The sequence below is a fragment of the Glandiceps talaboti genome, chromosome 4 (assembly GCF_964340395.1).
Source record: "Glandiceps talaboti chromosome 4, keGlaTala1.1, whole genome shotgun sequence".
Taxonomy (NCBI): Eukaryota; Metazoa; Hemichordata; class Enteropneusta; family Spengelidae; genus Glandiceps; species Glandiceps talaboti.
This window is the reverse complement of record NC_135552.1, coordinates 2969930-2992998: the sequence shown is the minus strand read 5'-3', so window position 1 is coordinate 2992998 and position 23069 is coordinate 2969930. Positions and strand designations below refer to the sequence as shown.

General features: G+C 34.9%; 1 protein-coding gene across 1 annotated transcript in view; it reads left to right on the top strand.

The window, feature by feature from the left end:
* LOC144433757 (late secretory pathway protein AVL9 homolog) overlaps positions 1–22969 on the top strand; it is a 32444-nt gene extending 9475 nt beyond the window's left edge. Inside the window, exons 6-14 of the mRNA XM_078122118.1 lie at positions 4049–4159; positions 7667–7775; positions 11971–12644; positions 12892–13026; positions 13646–13784; positions 14651–14731; positions 15334–15451; positions 17591–17644; positions 19306–22969. Coding sequence (XP_077978244.1) covers positions 4049–4159; positions 7667–7775; positions 11971–12644; positions 12892–13026; positions 13646–13784; positions 14651–14731; positions 15334–15451; positions 17591–17644; positions 19306–19486 — 1602 coding nt within the window. The 3' untranslated portion in view covers positions 19487–22969. The remainder of the gene's footprint in view (positions 1–4048; positions 4160–7666; positions 7776–11970; positions 12645–12891; positions 13027–13645; positions 13785–14650; positions 14732–15333; positions 15452–17590; positions 17645–19305) is intronic.
* The last annotated feature ends 100 nt before the right edge of the window (positions 22970–23069 follow it).

The window sequence follows — 23069 nt, the reverse complement described above, 5'->3', positions numbered from 1 at the left end:
TTTTTCAAGTAGGGGAGCCATGATAAATTTGTTTAATGAATTAAAAATCCAAAATAAATCCCCAGTCCTCACCCATATGGCAATTTTAAAAATGACTATATTTGAACCTGACATACAGAAAATAACCCATAAACACTTAGTAATATCCTCTATCCAAAGATGTTGATAAATAGCAGATGGTATAGAAATTATGTCAAAATATCTCTGTTCTCTCATCATAGATGGTACAGAAATTATGTCAAAATATCTCTGTTCTCTCATCATAGATGGTATAGAAATTCTGTCAAAATATCTCTGTTCTCTCATCATAGATGGTACAGAAATTCTGTCAAAATATCTCTGTTCTCTCATCATAGATGGTACAGAAATTCTGTCAAAATATCTCTGTTCTCTCATCATAGATGGTACAGAAATTCTGTCAAAATATCTCTGTTCTCTCATCATAGATGGTACAGAAATTCTGTCAAAATATCTCTGTTTTCTCATCATAGATGGTACAGAAATTCTGTCAAAATATTTCTGTTCTCTCATCATAGATGGTACAGAAATTCTGTCAAAATATCTCTGTTCTCACATCATAGATGGTACAGAAATTCTCACATCATAGATGGTGCAGAAATTCTGTCAAAATATCTCTGTTCTCTCATCATAGATGGTACAGAAATTCTGTCAAAATATCTCTGTTCTCTCATCATAGATGGTACAGAAATTCTGTCAAAATATCTCTGTTCTCACATCATAGATGGTACAGAAATTCTGTCACAATATCTCTGTTCTCACATCATAGATGGTACAGAAATTCTGTCAAAATATCTCTGTTCTCTCATCATAGATGGTACAGAAATTCTGTCAAAATATCTCTGTTCTCTCATCATAGATGGTACAGAAATTCTGTCAAAATATCTCTGTTCTCACATCATAGATGGTACAGAAATTCTGTCAAAATATCTCTGTTCTCTCATCATAGATGGTACAGAAATTCTGTCAAAATATCTCTGTTCTCACATCATAGATGGTACAGAAATTGTCAAAATATCTCTGTTCTCACATCATAGATGGTATAGAAATTCTGTCAAAATATCTCTGTTCTCACATCATAGATAGTATAGAAATTATGTCAAAATATCTCTGTTCTCACATCATAGATGGTACAGAAATTCTGTCAAAATATCTATGTTCTCTCATCATAGATGGTATAGAAATTCTGTCAAAATATCTCTGTTCTCACATCATAGATGGTACAGAAATTCTGTCAAAATATCTCTGTTCTCTCATCATCATAAACCAGCATTTGCACAGTGATCAATCACAAAAAATAGTGTGATAAATACTTCAACACATATTTGCACTTTATCCATATTTTCATGACGTTTTCGATTAAATATAAGTACATGTGTATGAACCATGATGAACGTCATCTTTACATGTTTTCTTAAATTAGTTGAATCACTTTTTAGTTTTAAGTTAGTTTAATATATTATTTGGTATTCTTAACAGTAGATTTTCCTTTTTTTCACAACTTATTATGATCATTGTTTAATAGATAATAATCATATGGAGACCGATCATTCTCACACTCATCTCCCACATTATGGAATCATCTCCCCCTTGACATTCGCACCGCACCTACTGTTGATATCTGCAAAGCCAAACTCAAAACTTATCTATTCCAAAGAGCATTCATGTGAACTGGGAGCGCCATTGTGCATTTTTGATGGATATCAGGCACTTTATAAATTTGTGTTTATTAAATAAAAAAAATCTGAAAACTGTAAAGAGTTACATTTCAAGTGAAAGTATAATAAATATGGAGACAAAAAATTAGAGTAGAGTATAATATAACTTCCAAATTCTTATTATATGCCACTAGATAGTATACAAATTGACCTCTGACCTAGATCTACCCACCATCATGTCAGCCATAGACTGCCACATATTCTTCCTTTCGGCATTGCAGAAAAAACCTGTATTAAAATGTTTTTAATATTCTAGCATATCTAGATTATTTCTCTTTATATGAAAGTAGTAGAGTTTGTTATGTTATTTGATACTAATCTCCCATAATTGTATTGTTATCTGTGTGATGTATGAGTATATGCTTTTAGTTTTATTAAATTACAAATTCATGATATAGTGTACAAAAAGATAGCACATTATAATGAATTATTAACTAAGTAATATTATATGTGGATTGGGGAATTGAGTACATTTCTATTTTCATCAGATAGTGTAGTCAGTTGAGACAAAATACAGTGAAATCATTTCTTCAAATTGATCCTGAAATGTATTTTTGAAACAATAGAGAAGTCATGATTTGCTATGTAGAAATAAAGGAAAGCAGACTTGACTAGTTGTGTGTTACACAACAGACAGTTGTTGCTGTCTAATATGTTACCTATAATACAATATTGTGAAATTTTAATGATTTCTTATTAATATTAGCCAAAAAGTTGGTTAATTGTTCATAATTTTACTTACCTATGTAAGTTTTACTGGATTACCCCTCCTCGTTACCAGGGTTACCAATGTTTAGTTTACAAGTACAATAACATAGATTATGTAGATCTCAACAACAAATATCCTAAGATTATCAAGTTATATGAGAAAGAAAAGTGCTATGTGATGTATCAAACCAGCATATATTGACCTTTCACATTACTTGTTAGCCTACTTATACCGATAGTCTTTAAGGACTATATGCTATAACAGTATTTAACTATCATAACTGATTTTTATTTTTAGCACAGCTGAACTAATCAAGTTCAGTAGTGCTGTAGGCATGCTACGGTGTCTGTCTTTTATACTGTCTGTGTCTGTCTGTCTGTCTGTCTTTTCTGCTGTCTGTGTCTGTCTGTCTGTCTGTCTGTCTGTCTGTCTGTCTTTTCTGCTGTCTGTGTCTGTCTGTGTGTGTATGTATGTGTGCATGTGTGTGTGTGTGAGTGTGTACATGACATAAACTTAAAAATTGCTGGATTGACTGCCTTGGTATTTGGTGGGGACATTACTTAGGGCGTGTAGATGGAAAATTGTTCAAATGAAAATGATTGCATCACAGGTGTGTGATTTGGGTCAAAAATTATGATTTAAAAAAACAAAAAAAACACCTTAAACTCCAAAACTATGTGTACTGGGCATTAGGTCTAAAATATGCCTTTTTGGTCAAAAAATTTACTACTGAGCAGATTGGGCTGAAATTTGGTGGGAACATCCTTAGGCATGTTTAGATTAAGAATCATTCATTATATAATGATTCCATTACTGGTGATATGCAAATTAATTAGGCCTTAAAAAGTGTGTCTTTTGGTCAAAAATCTATAATTCCAAACTACTGAGCAGATTCAGCTGAACTTTAATGGGGATGGGGCGTTAAGTTAAACTTGATGGGGTTGTTTCTGAAGGTGTTATTCTACAGTTATTGTTCAAAACGTATTGACAAAACTGGTACTAGCAACCATGACCACGCCCTTAGCAACAGTGATACAATGAGATAAAACTACCAATCTACCATACAATGAGATAAAACTACCAATCTACCATACAATGAGATAAAACTACTAATCTACCATACAATGAGATAAAACTACCAATCTACCATACAATGAGATAAAACTACCAATCTACCATACAATGAGATAAAACTACCAATCTACCATACAATGAGATAAAACTACTAATCTACCATACAATGAGATAAAACTACCAATCTATCATACAATGAGATAAAACTACCAATCTACCATACAATGAGATAAAACTACTAATCTACCATACAATGAGATAAAACTACCAATCTACCATACAATGAGATAAAACTACCAATCTACCATACAATGAGATAAAACTACCAATCTATCATACAATGAGATAAAACTACTAATCCACCATACTTTTCGTACCATTTTAATTCAATCTCTTTAGAGTAACTGAAGTCTGGTTTTACTCTTTGCCTTAGTTTGTACTTGACTGTCTAGTTGTTGACACTGAGATTTACTAGTAACAATTCAAACTAGGTGTTACATCAACTCACTGTATCTTTGTTTAATTTCAGCAACTCTATGAGAGTTTATCTTCATCTATTAGTAGTAGTCTAACTGGAGAACCAAGTCAGATTTACCTGGGACTGTCAGTAAGAGAATTAATTATGCAGTTTAAACACAAGGTAAGGAGATTGTGAATGATGTTGTTTTATTTATCCACCTTGATAGAATCAATTCACTTTTCAACTTGAATTTCATTTCTGTGAATTCCCAATTGCAAACGATAACATTAACATTAAAATTGAAGAAATGATCGCCAGAGAAACAAAATGATGTTAAAAATATTTGTATAATTTCCCAATAATGTGTTTAGATAAAAGCATGTATGTCAGGCATATTTAGTCAGAAAATAATTGCATATATTTAGTGTACAGTTCTCTGGATTATTCTGGAGTTCAACTGTACAAATGTAAGTTGCATTGATGTCATCATGTGGGTGGTGGAGGGGGTGGGGGTGGGGATGGTGGTTCCTATATTAACATACTGTGCTCAATATATTATAAAAAGCGCAATATTGTCATTGAAGTTTGCCAAACTGTCATATTTCATTGTTTTGCTGTAACTCTTATAAAAATCACACAAAAAATCAGAAAACTGAAGTGAGTGTTGATTTGTTTCACATTGTCTGGTTTTATTGTTATGTAACTGTGTTTGTAGCAGGTGTACCCACAAACCTCAGGCAGACCTGTCATTAGTTTGAATACATGGATTTGAGAAGTCAGAAAGTTATATAATGATACTGTAGAATTTGTGGTCACATACAATTACCAGTATGTCAGTAATAATTAGTATTTGCTGGTATTCTCAAACTTCATTTTAATTATATGATGTATGCTTCAAACATTAGAAAGTATGTTAACATGTAATGTATTATTCACACCAATAAAATGAATTAAATAACCGTTTTACAATGTAAAACTAGTATTTACATGTATTTACAGTATTTAGTTGGTAATACAATACAGTATAATATACATGTATTATATCACATGCAAGCTGTGTTTGAACAACACTGTATGTTTTATACCATGGTCACATTCTACACACAGTCTATGTCATCGGATTTGTACAGATTGAAATAATGATCAATATGTCCAAACTCAAGGTCATCACTTCTCTTCCTGAATTTACATCAATTATGCTTGCACAGATAGAATTATATTATTTCCAAATATTTTCATTCATTCAGCCACAAAATACCTGTGACATACGGGGGTTTCTAATTACTTCAAGGCCCCTTAAGTCACTCATATTTTCCTTGTCTGAATGAAGACAAATATTGCAGGAATGATATCCAAGTACAATTTGTAAATAATTGACAGCTAACAAAGACAAGAAAGTAATCTATACTCCATTAGTATATATCAATTTTGGTGTCAGGGGATAGTGGAAGTATGAACTATTTCACACATAAAACTAAATATAGTATTAATAATATATAGTTTATGACAGCACAGTTCCTAATCTGTGATACTTGCCATTTTTAACAGCAAAGAAAATCCTGTAATAATATTGATGTATTGATATGTAATAGCTGATAGGGCTGGACCACACTAAGTATCTTATTGTCTCAGTATACTATAACCGTTGATTTATAGACCACAGCTTAATGTACAACCAGATTTTATCACCCATAAAGAATAACAGCTATCATTTCCAGATACTTTGATTATCATTTCGGCTGTTCAGACTACGAAAATCTTGGCCATGGCCTGGTCCCAGTAAACAAATTAATCTCCAATTAAATTTTGGTATGTGTTCAGATTGCTTATTTGTTGCCATCAGGTCTGGGACAAAAGCAGCACCCTCAGATATGTCAATGCTGTACCATTGTTAAACATGGCTGACTTCGATAACAGAATGATGCTCGTAATGTTCATGATGTTTTTACGTTTAATGCACTTTCGGAGACAAATGTTGTCACGTAGGAGATTTCGAGGTAGTCTACAAAGATATCATGATGAGGTGACGCATCAAGCAGCTGAACAGTCCAGATTGCACCGTCATTTTTGACATGTTTTGAGTTGTTTCCAGAGTCACAGTTCAAGATCAGACACCTTCTTACTATCCATGATTGCATGTGTTCCTTTGACGGACACTGTAAATGGAAAATCAAAATCCAATGGAAATCAAACTCAGAATTTCATCTGACGACCAGTTCACTACTCTTGTCTTGTTGTGCCCATGTTTGCAAACGACTATCTTAGGCACATGGGTCACTTAGACAATGGTAACAAGGTCAACATACATTGTAAACTGTTTATTAGCATGTGAGGGCGTCATCTAGGACAAGGTATGTGTTCACACTGCCGTTTTTACTCTAGTCTTGGACCAGGTCCGGACTTGGTCCGGCCACTCCTCATCAAAGACCAAATCTTGTCTGGGCCATGCCCGGACAAAACCATTCACACTTGTTTTTTTGTCCCAGACCAGGTCCTCATGGCCATGGCCTGGCCCTACACAAAATGCGTAGTCTGAACAGCCTAATTGCGAGGTACTTTATCTATCAGCTATCATTGCTAGGTACTTTATCAGCTATCATTGCTATAGGTACTTTATCAGCTATCATTGCTGGGTACTTTATCAGCTATCATTGCTGGGTACTTTATCTATCAGCTATCATTGCTAGGTACTTTATCAGCTATCATTGCTAGGTACTTTATCTATCAGCTATCATTGCTAGGTACTTTATCAGCTATCATTGCTGGGTACTTTATCTATCAGCTATCATTGCTAGGTACTTCATCAGCTATCATTGCTAGGTACTTTATCTATCAGCTATCATTGCTAGGTACTTTATCTATCAACTATCATTGCTAGGTACTTTATCAGCTATTAATTATTGCTAGGTACTTTATCTATCAGCTATCATTGCTGGGTACTTTATCTATCAGCTATCATTGCTGGGTACTTTATCAGCTATCATTGCTGGGTACTTTATCTATCAGCTATCATTGCTGGGTACTTTATCTATCAGCTATCATTGCTGGGTACTTTATCTATCAACTATCATTGCTCGGTACTTTATCTATCAACTATCATTGCTAGGTACTTTATCTATCAACTATCATTGCTAGGTACTTTATCTATCAACTATCATTGCTAGGTACTTTATCTATCAACTATCATTGCTAGGTACTTTGACTATCAACTATCATTGCTGGGTACTTTATCTATCAACTATCATTGCTGGGTACTTTATCTATCAACTATCATTGCTAGGTACTTTATCTATCAACTATCATTGCTAAGTACTTTATCTATCAGCTATCATTGCTAGGTACTTTATCTATCAAATATCATTGCTGGGTACTTTATCTATCAACTATCATTGCTAGGTACTTTGCTGTACTTAGAGTCAGCTTAGTGTTGGTCTGCTTTGAATTGAATAATTACATTTTTCTTGCAGTTTGGGACATTTGTTACAACAAATTGTTGAAATTATCCGTCTTATTTTAATTATCATTTCAAAGAAATACCAGACTTAAAATCCAGTATATTAAACTGTACGCACACATAGTTTTCTTTTTTGTTTCTTTTTTTCAAACTGACCAACTTGACATTTCATGAGGTATTACAATAAGAAATATCACATTTAAAAGGATCACTCTAATATGATTTTTTTTCAGGTACTAGTGTTGTTCAAACTGTTGTTACTTGAGAGAAGAATTCTAATGTTTGGTTCACCTGTTAAAACACTATGTGGAACTATACTATCCTTTGTATCTCTATTCCCAGGTACAGTAATTAGTTTTTGTATTCATAACAAGATCAGATAAAGGCTTAAACCTGCACTAGCTGCAACTGGAACATTTTTAGCTCCGCTGTCAGCGAAAGCTGAAAGCGTAGCTTTAGGTATAGGTTGTATAGAGTATAGAGAGTAGAGTGAATCATAGGTGTCCGTCAAACTTTTTTATTTTCATTATTTTCTCCGAAAGTGACAGTCAGAATTCTTAGATATTTGGTGTGCATGTTCCCTGGGGGAGGCTATTCAGATTTGTTCATGCCAAGTTGATCTGTGCCATTTTCAATTTTTTATGATTTTTTTTCATAAAATGTCATTTTCATCATCTCTGTGAAAACTTCTTGTTAGATTGCTTTGATATCTGGCGTGTTGATGCGCAGGGGGTAGCTTACTCAGGTTTGTTAATTTCAAGTCAGCACATCTTCATTTTTATTTTTTATGATTTTTTTTTTTTGTAATTTGAAAAAAAAATGAATATGTTAATGAGCATTATGACCGACGCCATATTGGAAATCAGTCGACGAGACTTTAAGTAAACTGCCACTTTTCAAAAGACACTATTGACGTCAAACAAGCAATGTAATATTTGCTATAGTCATAATTCTACGCATTGGGCGCCCAAATGCATGAAGTGACAAGTGTTTATTCGAAACAGGGTTGTAAACTTCAAATCCAAATTCTGCACCCCTTCTACATAATCAGCCAGTCCGCAACATCCTTATTTGCATACTCTATCCTGATTCGACCAGAAGCTGAAGCTGACCTCATTTGACCGGGTGATTTTCCATAGCAAGTAACACGGGACGTTCTTGGTACTTACTAAAATCACACTTCAGACCCACTATAAAAATGTGATGTTTTCAGATAACATGTAACTTGTGATTAATTCTATACTGTCGTGCAATTTTGAGTGACAGTGAAGACAACTTGCGTAAGGAAGGCATGCCTAGGCATGCGGTTGAAGTTATGCAAGAGCAGTCTAACTGCGGACTGTGAATCAACCAAACTTTGTTTATTGACCGACAGTTCACATGTAAAGTTAAACGACATGAACGTGTCTTGCCATTTCCAAAATGCAAATATTTGGCAAGTAAAAATAATTAAAATAATTACAACTTTAATTTGGCTTCAGACTTTGCATTACGTTTTGCGTATCTTTCCCCGTTTTACATGTAAATCCGAAAAGGTTCTCTCTCAGTCTCATCATGTCATCAGTGATCATACCGCGAGGGGCTGTTTTGAGTACGAGCGAAGTGAGGCATGTTGAGGTATTTTGTTGAGAATTATAAATATTGCAAAATGTCAAGTACAAGGTTTAAATACAATGGAATGATGAAAAAAATGGCCGAGTCTGCTGACAAGAAACAAGAAACACTGTAAATTAAAATATCAGACGATGTATGTATTAATCACCATCTTTCTTAGTTTCCGTACGGCAACAATCCCAGGTACCCGGATGCACAAGGGACTAACCCGGAAGCAAGTCGTTGTCAGCCATACGTTACACAATACAGTGGTAACATCGTCTGAGAAATCGCTGCGTTCAGAGTGTCATTATTCACAGAATTGTTGTTTTCGAGTGAAAACGCGTCTTGAATTGTATAACTCTAACAAATGAAGACATGTCAAGTTATATTTTGAAAGTTGTATCGCTAGTTTGAGACGATTTGCTCACGTACTAGTACTATCGAGGCTTACTTGGACTTGGACTTGGACCTTACTCCAGTTCATCGGGAAGTTTAGCCAGTCCGATAATTCTTTCTGGTTTAGTTTACAAAACTTTTGATCACGCAGATTTTGTTGTTGTGATGAAAAGAAATTTAAAAAAAAGATCACTTCAACCATTTCGTTGTGTTTTCTTTATGAAAGGTAATAGAACATGAACGAGTGTTACCACTGTAACGTATGGCTGAGAATGACTCTCTTTCAGGTACTTGGCGGGGATTGTCGCTGTCCGGAAACTAAGATGGCGATTAATACATTTCTTCCCTATATATATCTACTACAACTTGTACAAGTTGAATGTTGTTGACTTGGTAAATTTGTTAGAAAATTGAAATTCAAATTGCCTCAAAATTATTTTAGATCCCTAGTTTATTTCATTCATCATTAAAATTTTCCAGGGTTAAAGCTGTAAGACACTGGAATTATTTATAGCCAACCTCAAAATCCTCTTATTTTTCTTTTTCTTGTGTGCATTTCCCAGTCATTTTTTTTCTGAGATTTTGTGCAATTTTTCATAACAGTAGATTTTTGTTATAAAAATGGTGACTATGGTATAAAAGTACAATACATAACCAACTTCTGTGTAAAATGTGTTTTATAGTGAGACATCATATGAACCACTAACCACTTTATTGCATCGCTAAAACAAAACTGCATAGTGAAGAGCTGAAGAACTGAACCACTTCTACATGTCACCAAAATAAAAAATTAAATTAAAAAAAAACCAGCGGAGCTATTCTGACCGATAGGTCGCTTGTTTTCAGAAGTGACCAAAGATATATAGTCACTAAAAATTGGTCAATTACTTATAAAAAAAGACATTGTACCTGTTCATAAGTAGTCAATATTATCTGTATGTGGTGTAGTGACAAGTTAAACCTGTTCATAAGTAGTCAATATTATCTGTATGTGGTGTAGTGACAAGTTAAACCTGTTCATAAGTAGTGAATATTATCTGTATGTGGTGTAGTGACAAGTTAAACCTGTTCATAAGTAGTCAATATTATCTGTATGTGGTGTAGTGACAAGTTAAACCTGTTGATAAGTAGTCAATATTATCTGTATGTGGTGTAGTGACAAGTTAAACCTGTTCATAAGTAGTCAATATTATCTGTATGTGATGTAGTGACAAGTTAAATCTTGAACAAAAGCTTGGTTTTGTTGCCATCTTAAAAGTTATAAAACTGCACTAGTTTGAAACCGTAGTATTATTTTTTTGATTAGACAACCACAATGTATTCACTGAAGATTGTTAAAATACCAATAATTAAACATTCTACATTTTAATCATTGGCTGATATTAGTGCAGTAACAGGTTGAAATTGAGGGCACTAATTTTTGGGTGTGGATCCACAAATCAATTTGATTTGTGATATTGCACTATAACATATGCATGTATGCATGTACAGCCTTTACAGGTACAAAGAATGTTGTTCAACTACTGGTGATTCAATACTATTCAGTGTGTATGATATTAGGAGTAGTTTAATGTGTACATGTGCCAAAATATTGTCAAAAAAATTGTCCCATTGCAGCTTGTGCATCTTAATTATGAAAATTGTTATCTTATGGATCTAAAATCATATCAATGTGTTATTTTCACATTAGAAGTCTGAGACAGTAAAATAGTCATTGGAAACTAACAATATCTGAAACAAAATACTAAAGTGAGTTAGCAAGGATTAGGGCAAGTGTTATGGTTTAAGTCAAGTTTTTAGCACAGCTGAACTGATAGGGTTCAGTAGTGCTATAGGCATGGCAAAGTGTCTCTGTCTGTCTGTCTGTCTGTCTGTCTGTCTGTCTGTCTGTCTCTGTTAGTTTGTCTGTCTATGTGTGTGTGTATGTGTGTGTAAACAACTTAAAGTCAAAAACCACTGGACTGAATGCCATGATATTTGGTGGGTATATTACCTTTTGTGTTTAGTTTGGAAATTGTTCAAATAAAAATTATCTTACCACTGGTGTGTGATATTTGGTAAAAAATGTTAAACTCCAAAACTACTCAACAGATCGGTCTGAAATTTGGTGGGAAATTCTTAAGGATGTTTAGATTAAGAATTGTTCATGACATGATCCCATCAGTGATATGCAAATTAGGGCTAAAATGTGTCTTTTGGTAAAAAATCTTTAATTCCAAAACTACTGAGCAGATTAGGCTGAAATTTGGATGGAACGTTCTTCAGTGTGTTCATATTACGAATTGTTTATGACACAATGATGTGTCTGTCTTAGTTTACTGGCAGCTCATTTTCCATAGTAATAATAATCCCAGTCTTAAAACCATATTGATGACAATCACAATAAAAGTCTGTTATTTTTATAACCAACCAGGAGGAATTGTACTAGTTACTATATACAGTAACAGTTTTGATTGTCATTGTAGAGAAAGTTTATGAACTGTTTTTATCCAACAACAATTTATATACTATTTTGTCTTTTTTTTCAATTACTATCACTCACCAGGGATGATAGAGAGAGGTTTATTAGAATGTACAAGTTATGGTACAGGGCAGCCTCAAACAACAGATATCAGACTAACTGAATTCGGCATTGAGACTGAAGAATACTTAGATGTACAAATCACGGACCTACCAAACTACTCACAGAAAAGGACGAATCAGTCTCCTCCACAAGTGCAGGGTAACCATGGTGATAAGGAAACTCAGAAGCAGATAAACCTCAAGATGCAGTATGAACTACAACAGGAGAACAATGAAAAAAGGCATGCAGAGGAGTATGCAAATAGTGTGAAAGATGTGAAGAATATATCAAGGAACAATGTACAGACCTCAGGAAGTGATGGGCATTTACAGAAAACAGAGACATTTAGGTCATCGGAATGTAACAAAAAGGAAAGTCCTAGGACGGAGGAAGATGATTTGTTAGATTTAATTGATCAGGAACTGGGTGAAGGGTCAGAGAAATCACCTGTTGATATGGACACAGAAAGTGACAAAGACTTTACAAGGACTAGTGATGATGATGTGTTTCACAATGAAATAGACAGAGATAAACCTTTGTCGTTATCGTCACTAAGTAACCATGAATCAGATGATGATTACACTATTATACAGAGTCCACAAATGCCAGACTTTACTGTAGATCAGTATGGATTCCCATTGGCATTATTTACAAAGGTAAATATCAAACTACAAAGGGACAGACAAATAGAAATATTTTCTATATTTGAAGTGTTAGGTGTACTTTATGACTGTTTTAGCACCATTTTTCTCTACCTATCAAAATAACACATTGTTAACAAATCTCAAATCTGTAGAAATCATGTCTTCTTTTCAACTATTAGTAGATTCATAATTTGATGCGTAAAACTACATGTATAAATTTGTTTTAATCTTGGAGTGAATAATTTCATTTCTTATTCAGGGTTCTTTGTGTCATCCCTATGTATCACTACAACAACATGAACTACTCAAAGATATCAATGTACGTAGTTTTCTTATCGGTGCTACTAACTGCCTGTATAAACAGAAGAAACATTTCCTGGATGTAATTGTGGATGTAAGTATAAACAAAATTCTTGATGTAAAGCCAGCATTTACTGAGATACCATACATTGATCTTGATGGCTAAACTGTTAGTATATTTAGAAATATACAGTGTTATTTAAGCAGATATCCATGACTTTAACATACAGAATCATTTGGCATACGTTGTGCTATTTGTTGAAAGACATAAAATCTCCAACTATGGTTGGTCACGAAATTTTTGATCCCAAAAAGTTGGATAATTTGTTAAAATTGTCAAGTTGTATGGCTGGCTGATACATACATGTATATGTATGTCGGGGTGAAGTGGTATTTTTTCGTTTTTTTGACAAACATCATGCATTGTACATGGGCTGCGATCACTCTGTTGCAACAAGTTTCAACCAACCACCATGTTGAATGTAGCGTTAACTTCAACAATTATTGGTGGTGGTGGTGGGTTGGAGGGGAGTTGGGGTGGGGGTGGGGATGGGGTCTCTCGTAAAACATGTAAATTTCTACTCAGAAAGAAGCGATGTATGTGTGTCCAAAGTTTCTGGCTTGGTTTCATACCACTGGACCCCAAGACAGTGAATAAATGCTGTGCTTTTAAATAAGTATTTCAATCTGTAGATGTTTCATCTCTTTCACAGTTGGAGGAAAACAAAATTTTGATTCAAGAGAACGAGTTGAAGAAACAGCTGAACCTTAGTACTGCAGATTTGAGGTTTGCCGATACACTAGTTAGAAATGTTATTGATGAAAAGGAGAACACCTTCCTAGACCCAACAGGTAAATAATAATGGCTAGTCAGAAATGTTATTGATGAAAATGAGAACACTTTCCTAGACCCAACAGGTAAATAATAATGGCTAGTCAGAAATGTTATTGATGAAAATGAGAACACCTTCCTAGACCCAACAGGTAAATAATAATGGCTAGTCAGAAATGTTATTGATGAAAATGAGAACACCTTCCTAGACCCAACAGGTAAATAATAATGGCTAGTCAGAAATGTTATTGATGAAAATGAGAACACCTTCCTAGACCCAACAGGTAAATAATAATGGCTAGTTAGAAATGTTATTGATGAAAATGAGAACACCTTCCTAGACCCAACAGGTAAATAATAATGGCTAGTCAGAAATGTTATTGATGAAAATGAGAACACCTTCCTAGACCCAACAGGTAAATAATAATGGCTAGTCAGAAATGTTATTGATGAAAATGAGAACACCTTCCTAGACCCAACAGGTAAATAATAATGGCTAGTCAGAAATGTTATTGATGAAAATGAGAACACCTTCCTAGACCCAACAGGTAAATAATAATGGCTAGTTAGAAATGTTATTGATGAAAATGAGAACACCTTCCTAGACCCAACAGGTAAATAATAATGGCTAGTTAGAAATGTTATTGATGAAAATGAGAACACCTTCCTAGACCCAACAGGTAAATAATAATGGCTAGTTAGAAATGTTATTGATAAAAAGGAGAACACCTTCCTAGACCCAACAGGTAAATAATAATGGCTAGTCAGAAATGTTATTGATGAAAAGGAGAACACTTTCCTTGACCCAACAGGTAAATAACATTGATGTAAATCCTGGTCTTTAATAGTGAAGTGAAAAGGACTATATCTGTTTTGTAACACACAGGTTGGGAAGGAGGTGAAGAGTGGTTGAGATTACAGTTCAAAAGGTATATACAAACATTGTTAGCAACAGTAGAATTCTCAGGTAAGTGACATGAGATGTTTGTAAGTTACCAACAAAATGCTTCCTCATTCCAGCATGTGCATTCCTAAAATATACCTTGGCCTTGATAATTCATGTACCCCCACATTCCATTATTATCCTTTAACCCTAGCCCCCAATATAATCAAAATACCCCCCTTTTAAACATCTCAATAGTACCTGACATTTGTGCTAGGTTTGAACAAAATCAGCCAATCACTCAAGACATAATGTGTTCTAACTGGTATATACCTCCTATACTCTATCATATTTGTGCTAGGTTGAAACTAAATTAATCAATAATGTCATGTTTTTATATTGTAACAAAGAATAAGAATATATCTCCAATATTACATGACATTTGTACAAATTTGAAGTAAATTGGCCAATCGTATACATCATGTTTGAATCCTATAAAGTAAGAATATGCATCCCAAAGTATTTCACATTTGTGTTAAGTTTGAACAAAGTCATCAAATCTCATAAATCATGTTTTCATATTGTAACAGGGAAAGACAAAAGTATGCATCCTATAGTTCCTCACATTTGTGCCAGGTTTGAATTAAATTAGCCAATCACATTATGTTTTCATTTTGTATTAACAGATGATGAGGATCACCTGCATGACTTCAACCACCACTTTGTAAATGCCTGGAAGACAACTCACAACTACAGGGTGTGGAAAACTATGGACCACCCAGCTATTACTCAACATCTACAAAAGTAAGTTATAACGTTTATTGACCACCCAGCTATTACTCAACATCTACAAAAGTAAGTTATAACATTTATTGACCCCCCAGCTATTACTCAACATCTACAAAAGTAAGTTATAACGTTTATTGACCACCCAGCTATTACTCAACATCTACAAAAGTAAGTTATAACATTTATTGACCACCCAGCTATTACTCAACATCTACAAAAGTAAGTTATAACATTTATTTACCACCCAGCTATTACTCAACATCTACAAAAGTAAGTTATAACATTTATTGACCACCCAGCTATTACTCAACATCTACAAAAGTAAGTTATAACGTTTATTGACCACCCAGCTATTACTCAACATCTACAAAAGTAAGTTATAACATTTATTTACCACCCAGCTATTACTCAACATCTACAAAAGTAAGTTATAACGTTTATTGACCACCCAGCTATTACTCAACATCTACAAAAGTAAGTTATAACATTTATTGACCACCCAGCTATTACTCAACATCTACAAAAGTAAGTTATAACATTTATTTACCACCCAGCTATTACTCAACATCTACAAAAGTAAGTTATAACATTTATTGACCACCCAGCTATTATAACTCAACATCTACAAAAGTAAGTTATAACATTTATGGATCACCCAGCTATTACTCAACATCTACGCAATGATATTTATGTTTTTTCTGAAATTACAAGTAATTGTAGGTGATTTAAAATCACGAAATGACTCTTTAGAACCCAGAGTTTATGAAAATGTCTATATTTCCTGGTGGGGTGTATAATTTTTTCAAGGAGATCCCTATCATATACATGTCATGAACTTTGCTACCCACACCTGAAAATGACTTTTAATGCTAAAAAATATTGTAAGCATGCATTGACATTAACTTCATTGACATTAACTTCATTGTAAACATGCACTGACATTAACTTCATTGTAAACATGCATTGACATTAACTTCATTGTAAACATGCATTGTCATTAACTTTATTGTAAACATGCACTGACATTAACTTTATTGTAAACATGCACTGACATTAACTTCATTGTAAACATGCATTGACATTAACTTCATTGTAAGCATGCACTGACATTAACTTCATTGTAAACATGCACTGACATTAACTTCATTGTAAACATGCACTGACATTAACTTCATTGTAAACATGCATTGACATTAACTTCATTGTAAACATGCACTGACATTAACTTCATTGTAAGCATGCATTGACATTAACTTCATTGTAAGCATGCACTGACATTAACTTCATAATTACACCTTCATTTGAGATCAGTAAGAAAACAAAAGGGTTTTGATATTTGTCATGTCAAAAGTGAATAATGAGTAATTGTTGAATAATATGGAGATAGCAAGAAAATGATAAAACTTGCCTATCATGTTTTAATGTACGTAGAAAGATAGAACTACTACAAAAATGAAATATTGTATGCATGTTATCTTGCATGTTATTCCCTATTTACTAGTGTGTTCACTATGTGGATGTGCTAAACTCCAGACCTTGTATGGTTTATATGCAAAGTAGTCAAAGATTTGCTAAACCCCAGACCTTATATGGTTTATATGCAAAGTAGTCTAAAGATTTGCTAAACCACAGACCTTATATGGTTTATATGCAAAGTAGCCCTTGCTAAACCCTAGACCTTATATCGTTTATATGCAAAGTAGTCAAAGATTTGCTAAACCCCAGACTTTCTATGGTTTATATGCAAAGTAGCCAAAGATTTGCTAAACCCCAGACCTTATATGGTTTATATGCAAAGTAGCCAAAGATTTGCTAAACCCCAGACCTTATATGGTTTATATGCAAAGTAGTCAAAGATTTGCTAAACCCCAGACCTAATCTGTGGTTTATATGCAAAGTAATATATGATTATGAAGATACATGACTGTATAGTAAAATATTGTTACTTTGGAACGGTGAATTAGAAATGAATGCACAATTTATTCCACTTTAACTGGTTGATAGGAACTGTATTTTAATGTCATTTTGATTCTTGGAACCATGAACAATATGTTGTCTAAAGAAAATACATCTTGAAGTTGAAAGGGAAAAAACATTGAATATGTTTAGTGTGATATTGAGGTAATATGCAGATGTCTTTCTATCTCCTTCTAGGCATCTTTGTCATGGAAACCTAAGTGTTGCAGATATGAGATTGAGACTGAAAAGGTTTGTACACCATTCATTCAATTTATTACGGTATATCACTGATATTGACCTCCATAGAAGGTTGGATGGTTGCCCTGGGGTGAGTAGTTAAGCAACCCTGGGAGCCTTGAGGCATCTAAAGTTGCCCCAACTTGCATTCAATTACTAAATGACATTACACACAGGGTGCCCCAAGTTGACTTTCCTCACAGTGCCAGGGCACCTTGAGGATTAACCTGACCTGACCTGACCCCACCCGACCTGACCCAAGATGGGGACAACATACGATTGCTTACTTTTAGGGTGACCCTATTTTTTATGCTTCTCATTCCTTTTTCATGGCAACTAAGGGCCAGTCAGTCGATTTAAAAAAAACCATAAAATATATAAAAAAAACGTCTTCATGTTTTACTCCTTTTCCTCATTATAAGAAGGAAGAGAGTATACAGGATTGTGTCATGGTGTCATTTAAGTGACATTGACAGCACAATACTTGAAGGCTAGAAAGCTTGTTGGCAATGTTGCAACGAAAACAATATTGCACCACACAGACATATGATAGCCAGTCACGTAAATGCTGTGGCTCTGACAGAAAAGTTAACTTTACCTGACATGCTAGCATTGTTTTATTTTTTCTGTATTTTTTTTTCATTGTCTGCCTGGTAGGTTTTGGGGAAATTCATGGGTGACAAACAAAATATTTTAATTGATGAAACCTTATGAAGAATTGTGTAGCCCATGTCTGGAGAAAACAGTATGTCTGTTTTCATATAGGGCCTAAATATTGCACACTTGGCTTGTCAAAGTTGACTGCCCTTACACCAGTGCCAATTAAACGTCAAATTGCTGTAAACAGTATATCAAATTTGAGGAAGTTATTTCCTAGAGATTTAGCTGGCTGAAATACCTAGTAGATACTTTTGTCCAACAGACTGAAATACCTAGTAGATACTTTGCCCAACAGACTGAAATACCTAGTAGATACTTTTGTCCAACAGACTGAAATACCTAGTAGATACTTTGCCCAACAGACTGAAATACCTAGTAGATACTTTTGTCCAACAGACTGAAATACCTAGTAGATACTTTGCCCAACAGACTGAAATACCTAGTAGATACTTTTGTCCAACAGACTGAAATACCTAGTAGATACTTTTGTCCAACAGACTGAAATACCTAGTAGATACTTTGCCCAACAGACTGAAATACCTAGTAGATACTTTTGTCCAACAGACTGAAATACCTAGTAGATACTTTGCCCAACAGACTGAAATACCTAGTAGATACTTTGCCCAACAGAAATGTGTTCCACCTCTGCTCATAAAATAAAACTGTAATACATTCTCAGGCAGCAAACATTGTTGAATGTGAAGAATATTTGTTTGTTTAAAATACAGATACTTCAGTAGATAAAAGGTTGGGATTTGGACTCGTTTCGTTTCACACCTGAGTGGGCTCAAAATCATGTTTTTTGTGTGTCAAGTCTAATTTCAGTGGTTTGACTGTTAAAAATGTGGCAGGTGATGTAAAAAGTAGATTTTAATGAAAACTTAACTCTGAGCTGAAATTGCTAGTTTCATTAATTCAACTTTGTTCACTTTACACCTTATTGTACAGCACTGACCAGGGTTTTATACCATTTATGCATTCAATTTTGTTCTTATTTACAACTTTCTGTACAGCACTGACCAGGGTCGTAAACTGACCAATGCCATGTCCAAGACTGGTTCAGCAGTTATACAAACAGGTCGGATGTTTGGGGGCGCTTTCACCTCAGCAAAGTCAGCAGTTTCTTCAACTGTGACGTCATGGTTCTCTGGTCTGATGGACGATGACAAGACTGATAGTGAAGAAGACAGCTGAAGATAGATAATTCTGATAATGTGATGATTACAATAAGCAGTAACACTGCAGGATGTATAAGTCATCTTTCAGTGTTTTTTAATGTGCAGTCAAAGTAAATATTGTATCATAGTACACAGGATATTGTAACCGATGCAAAAAACCTGGTGCGTTTGCTTACATGAAGTGAGCTAAGGAAAAATGTTGCACAATGACATAATTAGGTATAAACAAGGCTACAAGTAATACAAAGACAACAAGGGTAACCCCCCCCCCCCCCATGTAGGTTTAGATGACACCCAAGTGGCTTTATCTGTTTATTTACATCTGTTGAAGTTATAATGTAACACGAACAGTTGTAATGGATTGTTAGAACATTTGGCATTCTATCAGTAAATAGAGGTATTGGATCCTGCTTCCAGTGGTGTTTATACTTTCCTGTGGTGTTTATACTAAGTTACTAAGGCTAATTACAGTGTATGTCTTTGAGTGAAACTTGTCTAACGCCTGCGTACCATGAGCAAGGAAACTCATCGGTGTTTTTTGCAGGGTGTATCTTATATGTTCTCAATTTGTACATAGAAATTAATGTGTAAGATTTATTCTATGGATGTCAAAACAATTTCTGTATAGATAATGTGTAGCTCAGTTTTCAAATGTTGTATAAGATTACGGCCAATAGTTTTTTGAGGTCATTGCCAATGTTACCTGCAACCCTGTGCTTGTGTTCAGGTTTGTGAAAGTCAAATAGAAAGCACAGGGTCATTGATGGTCATTCTACTTACTTCAAGGGAGTTAAAATTTACTTCTGACTGTACAGTGTTTTTACATTCATTCTTTTATCTAGGGTAGGTGTGATATGTCATATTCTGGTGATGAAAAATAAACAAAAGATTTTACAGTTTGGCCTCAAGGAGTGCTGTTTAGTACTGTTTTTTAGTGTGGTACAAAAGACTTTATTTGGCCGGTCTAAAGGAGTGCAGTCTAAAAGTAAGGGCCACTCTAGTTTAGCACTGATCTGTTTTAGTCTGGTAGCCTCTGTGAAAGATGAACACTTCAGCCAGACAAAGTGTATTACTATCACTATTCAGACACTATCCAATAAAATATTAAATGGAAGTATCATGCTGGTTAAGTTTATTGTCCCAATTTCTGAGTTTGAACTTCTGTAATTTTGAGACCCAAATGATGCAATGCTGTCTTTACAGTGACCATAATATAAATTTTAATATAAAAAATTATTTATTTGTTGATTTTGTAGTTTCCTGATGGTTAAGAACTAAATGAGTGTTTCCAACTAAATGTATATTGCTGTAATGAGAAGAGAAAGATATTAAACAGTAATCACATCGTAAAGTTTGCACATTATTAAAATGACTTTGCATTGTTTGGTTTACAATGTAATTGTATACAAGTGTATATCATAAGATGACCATAACCTGGGTTTTTAACAACCAGGAGTTCATTCATATTTAGGAGATATCTTCATCACAGAGAATTGCTTTTATTGTGTTATTTGTACAATAAGTTTAAAACAGCACACAAATTGATAGACACCTGTTTTGAGAAGTATTTGGTGACGTTACTCATTTTAGATAGTAGGAGAGTACTGATTTAGATAAAGAACGTTTAGAAATGGTCAGCACTCACTACAAGGGTAGACAGGAAAATGCATACTGTGTGTGTATAAAATTATACATCGTGCAAGTTTTAAGTTTGGGCTTTAAATGCTGCATTTGTAACTAAACTTTTAATTGTTTATTTGTAAATACTCTGAAAAAAGTCAGATTTGTCTTTAATTATTAATTATTGTAATAATTGTAAATTGATGTACTTTCTTGATTAAATGGTACAATATCTTTGTCAATGGTAGTAGTCCAGGGATAGCTATGGTAGTCCAGGGATAGCTATGGAAGTCCAGGGATAGCTATGGTAGTCCAGGGATAGCTATGGTAGTCCAGGGATAGCTATGGTAGTTTATCGATAGCTATGGTAGTTCAGAGATAGCCATGGTAGTCTATGGATAGCTGTGGTAGTCTATCAATAGCTATGGTAGTCCAGAGATAGCATGGTATTTTATCGATAGCTATGGTAGTTCAGAGATAGCCATGGTAGTCTATGGATAGCTGTGGTGGTCTATCGATAGCTATGGTAGTCCAGAGATAGCCATGGTAGTCCAGGGATAGCTATGGTAGTCCAGAGATAGCCATGGTAGTCTGTCGATAGCTATGGTAGTCCAGAGATAGCCATGGTAGTCTATCGATAGCTATGGTAGTCCAGGGATAGCTATGGTAGTTTATCGATAGTTATGGTAGTCCAGAGATAGCCATGGTAGTCTATGGATAGCTGTTGTAGTCTATCAATAGCTATGGTAGTCCAGAGATAGCCATGGTAGTTTATCGATAGCTGTGGTAGTTCAGAGATAGCCATGGTAGTCTATGGATAGCTGTGGTGGTCTATCGATAGCTATGGTAGTCCAGAGATAGCCATGGTAGTCCAGGGATAGCTATGGTAGTCTATCGATAGCTATGGTAGTCCAGAGATAGCCATGGTAGTCTGTCGATAGCTATGGTAGTCCAGAGATAGTCATGGTAGTCTATCGATAGCTATGGTAGTCCAGAGATAGCTATGGTAGTCTGTTGATAGCTATAGTAGTCCAGAGATAGCTATGGTAGTCTACAGATAGCTCTGGTAGTCTGCCGATAGCTATGGTAGTCCAGAGGTAACCATGGTAGTCTATCGATAGCCATGATAGTCCAGAGATAGCCATGGTAGTCCAGCGATAGCCATGGTAGTCCAGAGATAGCCATGGTAGTCTATGGATAGCTATGGTAGTTTATCAATAGCCATGGTAGTCCAGAGATAGCCATGGTAGTCTATCGATAGCTATGGTAGTCCAGAGATAGCCATGGTAGTCTATCGATATCTATGGTAGTTTATCGGATAGCCATGGTAGTCCAGAGATAGCCATGGTAGTCTGTCGATAGCTATGGTAGTCCAGAGATAGCTATGGTAGTCTATCGATAGCTATGGTGGTCTATTGATAGCTATAGTAGTCCAGAGATAGCCATGGTTGTTCAGAGATAGGCATGGTAGTCTATCAATAGCTATGGTGGTCTATTGATAGCTATGGTAGTCTATCGATAGCCATGGTAGTCCAGAGATAGCTATGGTTGTTCAGAGATAGGCATGGTAGTCTGTTGATAGCTATGGTAGTCTATTGATAGCCATGGTTGTTCAGAGATAGGCATGGTAGTCTATAGTCCAGGGATAACCATAGTAGTCCAGGCGCATCAGCCATTGTAGTGTGTAGATTACACTGACCAGAAAAATTCATGGTTGTCTGTAGCTATCACAGGTGTCGACAGTCTAGTGGTAGTCCAGAGGTGTCTTCAATGACACTCTATAAATGGTAGTCTAGTGATATCACCCCTACCAGTCTATAGGTGATGTCTAGTTGGTAGTCTAGTGATATCACCCCTACCAGTCTATAGGTGACGTGTAGTTGGTAGTCTAGTGATATCACCCCTACCAGTCTATAGGTGACGTGTAGTTGGTAGTCTAGTGATATCACCCCTACCAGTCTATAGGTGACGTGTAGTTG